Here is a 15775-nt window from a genome sequence, read left to right on the forward strand (position 1 = left end):
CTGTTTCCCACCTTCTACCTCAGAGGGTCAAAATTTCCGAGGCCCTTCACTGCGGCGTCTATCCTAACCATATGGTAGCTTTGGGACGTTAAACCACCCTCCCCCGAATATTATTAACTACGAATTAGCCTACGGCACACTCCATTTGCCTGCAGACGTAGGCTGCTCAAAGTAGCAGTTCTAGGTGCACGCACACGCAGGTGTTGCTGCAGCCACTGTAGGTGTCAGCGTGAACAAATTTCGCGAGCAGCTGCAGCTATTCATTTATTGTCTATTGTTACAACATGTCACATACACGAAAGCGCGCTGGACACTGGAACGGCAAGTATCTGTAGGAAGCAAGACCAGGAGTCAAGGGGGCCATCGTTATTCACAACGTACTCGGGTCACCAGCGGAGAAGAGCTCCATTACCGCTGTTCAAAATGAAAGCTGCAGCAATATGCTTTGTGGTACTATTCCTCGTTTTTGCGAGTGCGCAGTATCCTCCAAAACCTCGCCCATATAATCCAAGACAGTCGCTCTGCGGTAAGCGAGCATAAATTAAATTTCTGTATATTTAATTGGTGCTGGACTAGGAGTGATTAGCGCATCGGGTTTTTTTTCTTTGTTGTCATTTTACGTGTAATGAACGAGTTGTAGTAACAGCCAGGAGTGTTTCAGCCCTGAAATCTATGTACTAGAATTCAGGCTGAAACATCATTATACTATTAAAGTCAAACCACAGAATATGTGGCGAAAGTGTTTTATCAAGATTAGCAGTTGGTCACGGTGTGCTAAATATTGTAGCATCAGTCGACAAGTACGTACCACCGTAGGCATCATATTATGGATGAGCATGTTGGTTTAGAGACGTTGGCTTACCAAATACTTTTTCGCATTTATTGCACTTGCGTCTTCATTGAGAAATGTGGTGTAGTCTTGGACGCTTATGTCTACATCGTATACTTATCATCATCATCATCATCAGCCTGACTACGTCCACTGCAGGACAAAGGCCTCTCCCATGTTCCGCCAGTTAACCCTGTCCTGTGCTTGCTGCTGCCACTTCATGCCCGCAAACTTCTTAATCTCATCTGCCCACCTAACCTTCTGTCTCCCCCTAACCCGCTTTCCTTCTCTGGGAATCCAGTTAGTTACCCTTAATGATCAGCGGTTATCCTGTCTCCGCGCTACATGCCCGGCCCATGTCCATTTCCTCTTCTTTATTTCAACTATGATATCCTTAACCCCTGTTTGTTCCCTAATCCACTCCGTTCTTTTCTTGTCTCTTAAGGTTACACCTACCATTTTTCTTTCCATTGCTCGCTGCGTCGTCCTCAATTTAAGCTGAACCCTCTTTGTGAGTCTCCAGGTTTCTGCTCCATAGCTAAGTACCGGCACGATACAGTTGTTATATACTTTTCTCTTAAGGGATAATGGCAATCTACCTGTCATAATTTGAGAGTGCTTTCCGAATGTGCTCCACCCCATTCTTATTCTTCTAGTTACTTCAATCGCGTGGTTAGGCTCTGAAGTTATTACCTGCCCTAAGTAGACATGGTCTTTTACAACTTCAAGTGCACTATTACCTATCTCGAAGCGCTGCTCCTTTCCGAGGTTGTTGTACATTACTTTCGTTTTCTGCAGATTAATTTTAAGACCCACCTTTCTGCTCTCCTTGTCTAACTCCGTAATCATGAGTTGCAATTCGTCCCCTGAGTTACTCAGCAATTCAATGTCATCGGCGAAGCGCAGGTTACTAAGGTATTCTCCATTAACTCTTATCCCTAACTGTTCCCATTCTAGGCTTCTGAAAACCTCCGGTAAGCACGCGGTAAATAGCATTGGGAAGATTGTGTCCCCCTGCCTTACACCCTTCTTGATTGGTATTCTGTTGCTTATTTTATGAAGCACTATGTAAGCAGTTGATCCCCTGTAGATTTCTTCCAGAATGCTTATATATACTTCATCTACGCCCTGATTCCGCAGTGTCTGCATGACGGCTGATATTTCTACTGAATCAAACGCCTTCTCGTAATCTATGAAGGCTATGTATAGTGGTTGGTTATACTCTGAGCATTTCTCTATTACCTGATTCATAGTATGAATGTGGTCAATTGTTGAGTAGCCTGTTCGAACTCCTGCTTGTTCCTTTGGTTGATTGAATTCTAATGTTTTCTTTACTATGTTAGCAATTACCTTTGTAAATAGCTTGTACACTACAGAGAGCAAGCTGATCGGCCTGTAATTCTTCAAGTCCTTGTCATCTACTTTCTTATGTATTAAAATGATGTTAGCGTTCTTCCAAGACTCTGGTACTCTTCCCGTCAGGAGACACCTCGTAAACAGGGTGGCTAGTTTTTCTAACACAATCTGTCCTCCATCTTTCAGCAGATCTGATGTTACCTGACCCTCACCAGCAGCTTTGCCTCTTTGCATGCTCTCCAAAGCTTTCTGACTTCTTCTATCATTACTGGTGGGGTGTCATCTGGGTTACTGCTAGTTCTTATAGTATTAAGGTCGTGGTTGTTTCGGCTACTGTACAGATCTCTGTAAAACTCCTCCGCTATTTTAACTATCCTATCCATATTGGTAGTTATTTTGCCTTCTTTTTCCCTTAGTGCATACATCCGACTTTTGCCTATCCCAAGTTTCTTCTTCACTGCTTTGAAGCTTCCTCCGTTTTTCAGAGCGTGTTCAATTCTCTCCATGTTATACCTTCTTACATCGCATACCTTACGTCTATTAATCAACTTCGAAAGCTCTGCCAGTTCTATTTTGTCTGTTGTACTTGACACTTTCATGATTTGACGCTTCTTAATTAGGTTCTTTGTTTCCTGGGAAAGCTTGCCAGTGTCCTGTCTAACTACCCTGCCTCCAACTTCCACTACACACTCCGTAATGATACTCGTCAGATTATCATTCATTGTATCTACGCTAAGGTTGGTTTCCTCACTAAGAGCCGAGTACCTGTTCTGCAGCGACAATCTGAATTCCTGTACTTTCCCTCTCAGTGCTAGCTCATTGATTGGCTCCTTGCGTAACATTTTCTGCCGTTCCTTCCTCAAGTCTAGGCGAATTCGAGACCGTACCATTCTATGGTCACTGCATCGTATCTTGCCAATCACTTGCACATCCTGCACGATTCCTGGGTGTGCAGTCATTATAAAGTCTATTTTGTTCTTATTTTCGCCATTGGGGCTCCTCCATGTCCACTTGCGGTCTTCTCGTTTTCGGTAGAAGGTATTCAAAATTCGCAAATTATTGCGTTCTGCGAATTCTACTAGTAGCTCTCCTCTGGCGTTTCTAGTGCCGATGCCATGATCTCCTACTGCCTGGTCTCCAGCCTGCTTCTTCCCTACATTTGCATTAAAATCGCCCATCACTATAGTATACTGTGTTTTTACCTTACTCATTGCCGATTCCACGTCTTCATAGAAGCTTTCAACTGAAGCGTCATCATGGCTGGATGTAGGCGCGTAAGCCTGTACTACCTTCATCTTGTATCTTTTGTTCAGTTTAATTACAATACCTACCACCCTTTCATTAATGCTATATTATTCCTCTATGTTGCCAGCTATGTTTCTGTGAATTAGGAACCCCACTCCCAGTTGTCTTCTGCCTGCCAAGCCCCGATAGCAAAGGACGTGCCCATTCTGCAGCACCGTATAGGCCTCATCTGTCCTCCTAACCTCACTGAGCCCTATTATATCCCATTTAACACCCTCTAGCTCCTCGAATAGTACAGCTAGACTTCCCTCACTAGATAAGGTTCTAGCGTTAAACGTTGCTAAGTTCAGGTTCCGATGGCGGCCTGTAGTCCAGAGATTCTTAGCACCCTCCTCCGCGTTGCAGATCTGACCGCCGCCGTAGTCAGTTGCTTCGCAGCTGCTGGGGACTAAGGGCCGTGAGTTATTTGACGTATGCATGTGGGAGGTAGTGGCCAGGTACTGCACCAGGGTGGCCAATCCTTCTCTGGTGAGGGAGTGCGTTCCCGGCGGTGGTTACCGGTGTGGCCGCACCCCAGGCTTCACGATCTCGTGTGGCTCGGGCGCCACACGTTTATTAGCAGTTCTTGTTATATTCTTTCTAACTCTGTATCTTCCTGTTACCTTAAGCTATCAAAATTATTCTTACACGGAAAAAAAATCCGGACTGTTGTGTTCTAAAAGAAGATATTAGCTATTTTTCGGTGGCGTTTGTAGCTCCTTTTGAAAATTTGTTTTAATGAAATGATCTTTTTGCTGGTTACCACCTTAATTTTTGGGCCTAGAGTGTACGAAATCGGGTCTCGTGGTAGCCTATGGGGTGCGGTTTATTATTATATTAAGCGGACTAAATTTAAATGCGTTTGCGAGGTGATATTACCAATTTAATCTTTTTAGTGATTACTCTTAATTTTGATTGCAAAATAACTCTGGAACTATTATACCTAGCCTGATCAAACTTCAGCAGCGTCAGGTCTACCCTAAGGACTTTCAACTTTATAAGTAAGAAGTTTCCCAGTAGAATATTAACGAAGCTACAAGCGATCGTAAAAAACACGTGGTCCGACTGTTGTTGTTTTCACAGATTCACACTGTTTTCCGCTCCTAAAATTTAAAATTTAATTTTTTTTTTCGTTTGTAATAGCAGTATTTGTAGCGGTTGAACTCCTTGTATCTTCACGAACGAATAGGCACCACTCTGACCCTCCTAAAACCAAAATTGCTAAAGTTATAGGTAGATATTTGCAGAGCTCACTTACCCGTGCTGCTGACGCGGCCGCTCCAGCTCCCGCAGTTTGAATAATCTGTGCTTATTGGCTAAAAGGTGGAGGAGCAGTTCCGGTGAGCTTAATTCGCTGTGGAAGCTGTTTCGCCAAACCCAGCTCAAGCAGTGACAGCAGTCCGGCAACACTGAGTGTGTCTTCTGAATAAGTCTCTTTTGACGCTTTCAGTTGAATTGGGCGCTCGCGGTTTTTGTACGGCTATCTCCGGATTTTAACGACTCATGAATACCACCATACCACCATACTTATGAATACCACCAATGCGCAGCGGTTTTTATCAAAACCTTGGCGGATCACCACTGTGTCTTGCATGCGGTATGTAAGTCAGCAAAGTGCACTTAATCCCCACGTTCTAATAAAGCACCCTATGGTATGCACCGAGTATGCGTCATGGATCACACCAAAAGTTGCTAGATACATATTGAGGGTGACAGCAACATAATGCTCAATATGATCAATATACATAATGCTCAATATACATAATGATGAATGATGATGACAGCAACATTGCAGTGGAGCAATAAATCGTGCAACCACGCTTTCTCTCAACATTACAGTGCATGTAAATATTTAAACGTTCTTTTCTCTCAATCAATAAATAAATTGTCAACTATGCATCAGTCCCTCCTATGCATACATCAAGGACTCACCCAAACCTAATAAAATACTACCAATAGGTTTGGGCAGCTTCGATTGTGAATGTCGTCCGGACAGAGTGTTTCTCTGTTAATCTCTTGTAGGGCACCGTATCAGTGTGCAGTAGCGTGTCAGGTGCTCCTGACAGCTGAATATTTGAAGTTTTCATTAGCAATCAATATTGTTCGATCGTTATTGTTGGCCATATGTATAACGCATGATGCAATACGAATATGAACAGTAGAATCTATAAAGCACGTAGGTTCGCTTATTTGAGAATCATTGTCACTTCTGGCGTATTCCTTCCTATCAGCATAGCCATGGCGTTAACCCACAGAGCTCGAGCAGGACAGTGATATCCTGGTCGGTGCGACCGTATTTTTTAAAGGGGGGGGGGTGAAAGAGCAGCACAAATTTTTTTTCACCATGACGAGGGCTGGAGTAAAAGATCCTAGGTGGTCAAAATTAATCTGGGATCCCCATATTCCACCCCGCTACATTTTTGGGGATACTGGTAGCTGTTCATTTATATAAACTCCTACGCTACAGCTTGGCGTTGTGTTTTTGGACCCAGAAATTTTTAAACCTCCCTACCTTGCTTATTCTATTTCTCTCCTTCTCCCTCTTGCGCTGTGTAATATGGTGAGGTGGCTTTCTGTGCAATCCGAGTAATAAAGTACGTGAAGCGCATTCGTTACTCACGACGACAGAGCGAGGGCATGACGACAGCATCATAACGACATCAGTAAGAGCAAGACTATGAGCCCGTGTCTCAGTAGCCTACACGCAGCGGACGCTTTGCACAACTTTGACTTTCATAGTTCGTGAGAGTCATGTAATTTCATCCCCAACCTACTTCGTCTTTGTTGATGCTACTTTACAAAACCTTTAGGTAACTTCACATTTCATGCGTTGTTCAATTATGTTCTACGAAAAACCGTTTCGTGGTGTAGAAAATAAAAATTGTCTCCTGCGTGAATTTCGGGTTCGCTACTTTTTTCTGACTCAAGAAAAAGCGAGGATGTACAGAAGGGTAATTCAATTTACCGTGTAAATCACTAGCATCCAACAATGTGTTCATTTTAAGCCACACCACTCACAACTTCAAATGATACGCGTACTTTGCAATGTAATTGTATCCGAAGAAAGAAATTATAGGCATTTCAAAAAACAAGTATAAACCCCACGACACATACACCCACACACACACCCAGGCATCGAACACGCACAGCGCTTCTAAGTGTGTGTGTGTGTGTGTGTGTGTGTGTGTGTGTGTGTGTGTGTGTGTGTGTGTGTGTGTGTGTGTGTGTGTGTGTGTGTGTGTGTGTGTGTGTGTGTGTGTGTGTGTGTGTGTGTGTGTGTGTGTGTGTGTGTGTCATGCGTTCGCGCTCAAATTACCTTTCTGAAATGTTCTACCACATAGCCCAACAACAAGTTCTTTTACAAATGATAAGCAATTTTCATCCTGTAGCAGTCCAATATGGTAGGCATTCACCATAAACAATGATAATGCAGCTCTCTCGTTTACAATAAATAAATGGGCTACTGACGCAAGCTTCACTAAATGCGTGTCTGTGTTTCTTGCTTACGTAATGTGTTTATGTGTTTCTTGCTTAAGTATATATATATATATATATATATATATATATATATATACATATATATACATATATATATATATATGTGTGTGTGTGTGTGTGTGCAAAGAAGTGTATATTTAACGATCATTTATTCGTGTTTTGACACAATAATATTACAATCTAACAGACAATTATGCTAAGTATTGTATAGAAGAAGTTATTAGACCAATTGTTATGTAAATGTGAAGAAAGAAAAGTTGGTGAAAAAATAACTAACCATGAACAGGAACCAAACCTGTGACCTTCGAATAACGCGCTCAATGCTCCACCCTTGAGCTACTATGGCGGCTATCCCCCCAGCCACTTTATTGGGTTTATGTGTGAATTTAAACGTGAGAGTGTCAGCCAGCGCCACCTGTAGCCATGGAGGCGAGTGTGGCACACCCTTTATGAGCCTGTTTGGCGTCACGTAGCACGTGAGCTTATTACGAGCTGGCAGCTGACCAATAGTCCTTCGTATACAACCTAACGGCACCAAGTCTGCCAGTACGAGACCCTTGTTAATGAATTAGGCAAAGAATTGTATACTTAGGGTTCAATTATTCGTGTTTTGACACAATAATAATGAGGTATAACAGACAATATTGCCAAGGCATCTATAGGGTAAGTTATTAGACCAATTGTAATGTAAATGTGAAGAAAGAAAAGTGGGTGAAAGCATAACTTGCTGTGAGCAGGAACCGAACCTGCGAACTTCTAATAACGCGTTCGATGCTCTACCACTGAGCTACCACGGCGGCTATCCCCCCAGCCACTTTATTGGGTTGACATGTGAATTTAAACGTGAGAGCGTCAGCCAACACCACCTGTAGCCATGAAGGCGAGTATGGCACACCCTTTATGAGCCTGTTTGGCGTCACGTAGCACGTGAGCTTATTACGACCTGGCAGCAGACCAAAAGTCCCTCGCATACAACTTAACAGCACCAAGTCCGCCAGTACGAGACCCTCGTTAATGAATTAGGCAAAAAAGTGTATACTTAAGGGTCCGTTTATTTGTATACTGACACAATAATAATGAGATCTAAGAGACAATAATAAAAATTCCTTGCCATGAGCAGGAGCCGAGACTGAGACCTTCGAAAGTATATATATATATATATATATATATATATATATATATATATATATATATATATATATATATATATATATATATATATATATATTATGACGACTCGGTTGTAGCGAGGTTTATTGGCCGTGAACTCGGGAACGAACAGCCGCAACGGACCCGACCAAGAAGCGCTCGTGCCAAGCAGATGATGATTGTCAGCCAGAACATATGATGATGATTGACTGCTGTTCAGATGAGGATGAAGCGCATAATAGATGCCTACACTGATTCCCCCCCCCCCCCTCCGTGGAAGCGGCCAGCCTGGCCGCTGCGGGCGGGTGGTCAAGGTGACGAGGAACGTCGTGTGAAAAGCTTCATGCGGGAAACGTGTACAATTTCGGTGCTGCGGTAACGACGGTCAGTTGGCACGACAAGAGGCGTCACACGATAGTTGACAGGTGAAGTCTGCTCTAAAACAACATATGGGCCGATGAATCGAGGCTGGAACTTGTCGCAGAGACCAGGTGTGCGAATTGGTGTCAATAGCAGCACCTCGTCACCCGGTCGGAATGATACCACACGATGAGAGGTGTCGTAGACGGCCTTCCTTGCTTGTTGCGTAGCTTCCGTGTTCATACGAGCGCGCTGGCGGCACTGGGCAAGGCGAGAAATATATTCTTCGCAAGAAGATGGTGATGTAGGGTCATTGCTGGTGAAGAAGGAAACATCGATAAAGAAAGTAGGTGAACGTCCGTAAACGAGATAAAACGGTGAGTAGCCTGTTGTGCGCTGAACAGCGGTGTTGTAGGCGAAAGTGAGGAACGGTAGAAGTTTATCCCAGTTTCTGTGATCCGGTTGAATGTATACGGCTATCATGTCGGCAAGGGTTCGATGAAATCTCTCGGTCAGACCATTTGTTTGAGGATGGTAGCTAGACGCCATCTTGTGTGTGGTACCAGAAACGCGAAGAACTTCACCTAAAAGCTGTGATAAGAACACCTTTCCACGGTCACTCAGAAGTACACGAGGTGCACCATGACGTAGTATTATGGCCTGAAGGATGAAGTCAGCAACTTCCGATGCTGAACCAGTAGCTACTGAAGTTGTCTCGGCGTAGCGTGTCATATGGTCTACGGCGGTGACTATCCATCTATTTCCAGCACCAGTAACAGGAAGGGGACCATAAAGATCGACACCGACGACCTCGAAAGGTGTTGTAGGGCACGTCATTGGCTGTAACTGACCAGCTGGGGGAGATGTCGGAAGTTTGCGAAGTTGGCATGGAGAGCAGGAACCCACGTACTTTGCTACGCTGGTAGAAATCCCAGGCCAATAAAAGCGGCTTCGAATGCGGTCGTAGGTTTTGTGAAAGCCTAGGTGGCCAGCAGTCAAATCGTCATGAAAGGCGTTAAGTACATGATGTTGAAGAGCGTGTGGCAGAACAGGTACCCAGCGTGTGCCGTCAGGATGATATATGTGACGATACAGCACACCGTCCTGAAACTTGAAGTGCTCGAGTTGTCGACGAAGGCGTGCATTGGGTGGACGCGTAGCTCCTGAAAGGTGGTCTATAATGCGCCGACAATATGGGTCAGCCTGCTGGTGAGAACTGAAGGGTTGTTCATCGTCGATTGGCGGTTGGTACAGCGAGGCGAGCAAGGCAACAGAAGTGGGAGTCACGTCCGCACTGGTGTCGTTGGAGGTGGCAGCTGGAGTGTCGAACGACGCTGTAGGTAGTGGGCAACGAGAAAGAGCGTCGGCGTCTTGATGTTTTTTGCCCGATTTATAGATAATCTCAAACTGATACTCTTGTAGGCGTAAAATCCAACGACCCAAGCGTCCGGACAAGCTCTTCATTGTAGAAAGCCAGCATAAGGCGTGGTGGTCCGTTACGATGGTGAATTGACGGCCGTACAGATAAGGACGGAACTTTTGTATGGACCAAACCACAGCGAGGCACTCCTGCTCAGTGATGGTATAGTTTTTTTCGGTAGAAGTTAGCACTCGGCTAGCATATGCGATGACCCTTTCCCGTCCAGAGTTATCGCGTTGGAGGAGAACAGCACCTATACCGCAGCCGCTGGCGTCGGTATGCAGGAGTGTTGGGGCGGTGTCATCAAAATGGCAGAGTACAGGTTCTGACGTCAAAGCTTTCTTCAATAGGTGAAACGCCGACTGACATTCCTCGGACCACACAAAGGGTGCATTAGATGCAAGTAGTTTGTGAAGTGGCGCAGCTATTGAAGCGAAATTTTGTATGAAGCGACGAAAATATGATGCGAGGCCAAGAAAACTTCGCAAATCCTTAAGTCTTGTGGGGCATGGAAATCGAAGGACGGCAGCGATCTTTTCGGGGTCAGGGCGAATACCGTCCTTGCTGACGACATGACCGAGAACCTTGATGGATTTGGTGGCGAAACGGCACTTCTTAGTGTTGAGCTGCAGACCCGCACCGGCGAGGCATGTTAGGACGTCATCCAAGCGGCTCAGGTGCTGAGAAAACGTTGATGAAAAGATGATAATGTCATCAAGGTAGCAGAGACACGTCTTCCATTTCAGACCACGCAGGACGGTGTCGATCATGCGTTCAAACGTCGCGGGCGCATTGCAGAGCCCGAAAGGCATCACGTTAAATTCGTATAGGCCAGCGGGGGTTGCAAATGCCGTTTTTTCTTTGTCGTCATCGTGCATGGGAATTTGCCAATATCCCGAACGCAAATCAAGGCTTGAAAAGTATTCGGCGCCTTGCAGTGAATCAAGGGCGTCGTCGATGCGTGGCATGGGGTATACGTCCTTGCGTGTGATGTTGTTAAGTGCCCGGTAATCAACGCAAAAGCGCACGGAGCCATCTTTTTTCCGTACCAAAACAACAGGGGATGACCAAGGGCTAGTTGATGGACGAATTATTTCTCGTTGGAGCATGTCAGCGACGTTTTCCTCGATGATTTTTCGCTCAGCGAGAGACACGCGGTACGGGCGGCGATGTACAATAGATGTTCCCTCTGTCTGAATGCGATGCGCTGCAGTGGTAGTTCGGCCCAACGTTGAAGAGCAGGTGTCGAAAGAATCGGCGTGTTTCGTTAATAACGCAAGCAACTGCTGCGCCTGCATAGCTGTTAAGTCATCACTGATAAGAGCTGTGAAGGGAGAGGATGAGGCAGGCTTACTCATAGAACGGTCGTTGGTAGAGGCAGGGTGAAGTGGCGTGACGCTGACAGGCTCAGCATCCACAACACAGGCTACTGCAGTGCCCTCTGGCAGGAGAACTTTCTCTGGCGTTTCATTCGTAGCAATGACGAGCGCGGAGCCATGGTGAAAGCGTACGACACCTGATGCAAGGGCTATGCCTTTTGCGACGCAAGTCGACGAAGGGGACCCCAAGACGTCACCGTGGTCGATGTCCTTAGAGATCAGGGTCACAATTCGTTCTTGGTGTGGCGGTAGTTCGAGATCTTCGCGAGCGAACAGGCGTAGAGGCTTGTAGACGCCTTCGTCGACCATGGAGTCCGTATTAGTTAGGTGCAGAATCCGTTCACCACAACAAATGGCGGCTGAAGAAGAAGATAGGAAGTCCCACCCTAGAATTAGCTGGTGAGAGCACCGGGTAAGCACAGTGAACTCGATGTAATGCAAAATGTCATCAATAAACACACGAGCAGTACAAAGAGCAAAAGGGCGGATAGCGTTCCCCTGGGCTTCGACTAGATTGGGTCCATTATAAGGTGTCATTACTTTCTTCAGGCGTTTGCACAAATCATACCTAATCACAGAAACTGTAGCACCGGTGTCCACCAAAGCGTCCACGAGAACTCCTTCCACCGTAACAGAAACCATGTTGAACGGGCGTGCTGGAGGAATATGAGTCCTACTGTCACATACAGTTTCTCCTCCGAAAACTGCATCATTTAGTTTTCCGACCGGTTATCAGTAGTAAACGAGGCTGGTCGAAGAGGAGAGGAGGAGCGACGGAAGGGCGAAGGTGATCGGCGTCGGCTTGAACGGTAAGTGTTCCGCGTCTCAGTCGACGCGGGCGGAGATGGAGACCGCTGCTGTCCAGATGAATAACGCCGAGCGTAAGAATCCCCTCTGGAAAAGTCCCGTTCGCGCATGTCGTACCCGCGACGCTCGTCCTGCTGGCGCTTGCGGCAGAAGCGCGATATATGGCCACGATATCCACAGTAAAAGCATGTTGGGCGAGACGGGCGCCAAGGCGGGTAGTAGAGGTCGTTCGGCATACCGGGAGATAGCGCACTCAAGTGGACTGACGGAGGGTCGGGTGGGATTGGCCGGAAGTGGACCGGTGGTGCAGCAGCAACCGGCGTGAATGATGGCAGCGGTGAAGTAAAGTTTACGTTGCGAGGAGGCGCGGCCGCAACTTGCGCGTACGTTGGAGGGCTAGACGGAGGTGGCTGGACGTAGGCTGGACCGGTGAATGATGTTAGTTCCTCCCTTACGATGTCACGGAGGGCCATGCTTGAAGGCTGTGTGACAGATGGAGAAGGTTGTGAGATGCCTATTGACTGAAGTTCTTCTCGTATGATCTCCCGTATCATGTCACGCAGGTCCCGGTCTGCGGTACGGTGTTCACTATTGCCCGACTGAAGGCGAACAGAATCAAGTTCGTCGAGACGCTGACACGTAGAGACGACGTCCGTGACAGTAGAAGGATTCTGGGCAACAAGGGCATTGTAGGCAATGCTTCCGATGCCCTTCAGGATGTGGCGCAGTTTGTCCGACTCGGACATCGAAGAATTGACGCGCCGGCAAAGCGCAAGGACATCCTCGATATAAGATGTGTATGACTCGCCGGGATGTTGTTGACGAGTATCTAGGGCCCTCCTCGCTAGAGCGGATCGAACGGCTGGCGTGCCGAATACTTGGCGAAGCTGCTGCTTGAAGGCAGGCCAGTCGGTGAGGTCGATCTCATGGTTCAAGAACCATGTCTTGGCAACGCCCGTGAGATAAAGCGATACTCGGCGGAGCTTGTTAGAGTCCTCCCAGTGATTAGTTGCGCTTACCCGCTCGTAGTTATCGAGCCAGTCCTCCACATCTTCGCCGCGGAGACCAGCGAAGATCGGAGGGTCACGCTGGTGGTTTACGATGTAAAGAGGAGGGGCTTGCGGCGCAGTGACGGCTTGCGGCGCAGAGACGGGAGCCGAAAGGGCATCCACCCACTCACTCTGAGACATGTTGGCGGACTGAGGGTCCAAGCGGCGGCCTGAACGGAGCTCCAGCGAGTAGGCGTTGTAAGTAGAGGTACTGGGAACGTCAATCCACCTCCACCACGTATGACGACTCGGTTGTAGCGAGGTTTATTGGCCGTGAACTCGGGAACGAACAGCCGCAACGGACCCGACCAAGAAGCGCTCGTGCCAAGCAGATGATGATTGTCAGCCAGAACATATGATGATGATTGACTGCTGTTCAGATGAAGATGAAGCGCATAATAGATGCCTACAATATATATATATATATATATATATATATATATATATATATATATATATATATATATATATATATATATATATATATATATATTTGTTTGTTTATTTATTTAATTGTTTGTTTGTTTTATAAACCGTCAATTGCTGAGTGACCATGTCATGACTTATTAAACTAGTCGGGCATGCCACTTCTGACCGGCAAGAACAGTGTTCATGATTCCTTGGAATATAGCTGGTGCAGAACACAGGCCGAAGGGTAGCAACTTGAATTCATACAGACCATCTGGTGTAACAAAAGCGTTCTTTTTTTCACAGCCTCTTTCATCAACCTCAATCGGCCAGTTTCCGATTTTCAAATCTATAGATAAAAAATAGCGTGCCCGCTGTAGTCTGTCCAGTGAATAATCGATGCCTGGCAGAGAACACACGTCTTTTTTAGTCTTTTTTTAGGCGGAGATTGTTGCACATGGCGCGCTGGCACGACAAGTTGTGTCACGATGTTTTCAGAGCTCGTCATAGCTCACAGTTGGATCACTTCCGCTACCGTTTACGGGCTTTTGGCGGCAAGCATCTGAAATGCGTCGTCAGTTACACCTTTCAAGGTGTGTTTGATCTTCTCGGCTTCTGTCATGGCCGTGTTGACACGCCGGCAAAAGTGGACCACATCTTCAATATAACTGGTGTAATTTTCACCATTCTGTTTAGCCCTAGTTTGCAAGCGCTGTTCGGCCCGTAGTTTGCGAAGTGCTGGACGGCCAAACAAGTCCGCTAACGCCGTTCGGAAGGCCGACCATGTGGGAAGGTCTCTCTGGTGATTACCGTACCACGGACGGGCGACGTCGGTCAAATAAATTTGGACGACGGTAAGCTTGTGCGCATCGTCCCACTTGTTGTTCTTGCTCACCCGGTCGTATTTGTCGAACCAGTCTTCCATATCCTTGTCATCGGTTACACTGAAGGCAGGCGGATCACGTTGCAGAAAGGAGCCGAGACAGACAGGAGCTGCAGCAGTTGGAGCTGAGGCAGCCGCCTGCTGATCATCGTTCATGGACATCGTAGCAACTGGAGGCAACGTACGGTTTCGAAATTTCAGGATTATGCGTTACCCCGCACCTCCACCAAATAAATGAGGCGTTTTAGAGCGGCACTCTTATATAACAGGACAGCAGTCACGACAAATCAAGTGATAATGGCGGAACCAGCCTGTGTACCAAGCCAACCAAACATCATCTTCTTCACTACACATTATATATATATATATATATATATATATATATATATATATATATATATATATATATATAGTGTGGGCATGTGTGTGCGTGCTCGCTCTGTCTCAGACTGCCCGTTCACTGCTGAGCCCTTGGGCTGAATAAACGCTGGCTGTCTCATGCCAGTCGTTATACATGGTGGAGGTCGATTTTCGCTCCTAGGTCCTCTCCCACCTCGCTCGATTCCCTGGAGCTTCGTTCAGGCCGCCGTTTGTACCCACTGTCCAGCAGCATGTCGCACAAAGAGCCTGTCATCGCTGTTGCCATCTTCCCTCCCGCCGTCTTCAGCCGCGACTCCTTTTTACGCACACAGCCACTAGCGTGATCCCTCTCTCTTCGCCGGTCTTCGCAGGGAAGACGTGGAGGACTGGCTTGATGAATACAGCCGCGTAAGTGTTGCTAATCACTGGGACGATAGCACCAAGCTCCGTTACGTCTCTTTCTAGTTGACCGGTGCGGCAAAGACATGGTACTTTAACCTCATCATCGACATACCCGACTGGGCGACCTTCGAGCAGCAGCTCCGTCACTTTTTCGGCACACCGGCCATTCAGTCCACAGTCGCGAAGAGAACCCTCGACACTCGCCAACAACTTTCCGGTAAGTCGTACACGTCGTACATCGAGGACGTTCTTGCGCTCTGCCGGCGTGCCAATTCATCTATACCGGAGTCAGATAAAGTACGCCACACTTTGAAGGGTATAGGCCCTGTTGCTTTCCATGGCCTAGTGTCTCAGAACCCTGCTTCCATCGCTGACGTCGTCGCGACATGTCAGCGCCTCGATAAACTGGACTTGGTTCATCTACAACCAGACATTGGCGAACCTTATTCCACGACTAACAGACCTCTTCGTGACATCATAGGAGACATCATACGTAAAGAGTCACCGACTCTGGGTTTCTCACCTCCTTCACTATGTTCTCCAAAGTCTACTGGAGTTGCGTTACGCGACATCATTGGCCGAAACTGATAT

General features: G+C 46.7%; 1 protein-coding gene across 1 annotated transcript in view; it reads left to right on the forward strand.

The window, feature by feature from the left end:
- The first annotated feature begins 297 nt into the window (after window positions 1-297).
- LOC119187891 (uncharacterized) overlaps window positions 298-15775 on the forward strand; it is a 35242-nt gene continuing 19764 nt past the window's right edge. Inside the window, exon 1 of the mRNA XM_037435998.2 lies at window positions 298-526. Within this exon, the coding sequence (XP_037291895.1) occupies window positions 424-526 (103 nt within the window). The 5' untranslated portion in view covers window positions 298-423. The remainder of the gene's footprint in view (window positions 527-15775) is intronic.

Source organism: Rhipicephalus microplus, chromosome X (genome assembly GCF_043290135.1).
Source record: "Rhipicephalus microplus isolate Deutch F79 chromosome X, USDA_Rmic, whole genome shotgun sequence".
NCBI classification, from domain to species: Eukaryota; Metazoa; Arthropoda; class Arachnida; order Ixodida; family Ixodidae; genus Rhipicephalus; species Rhipicephalus microplus.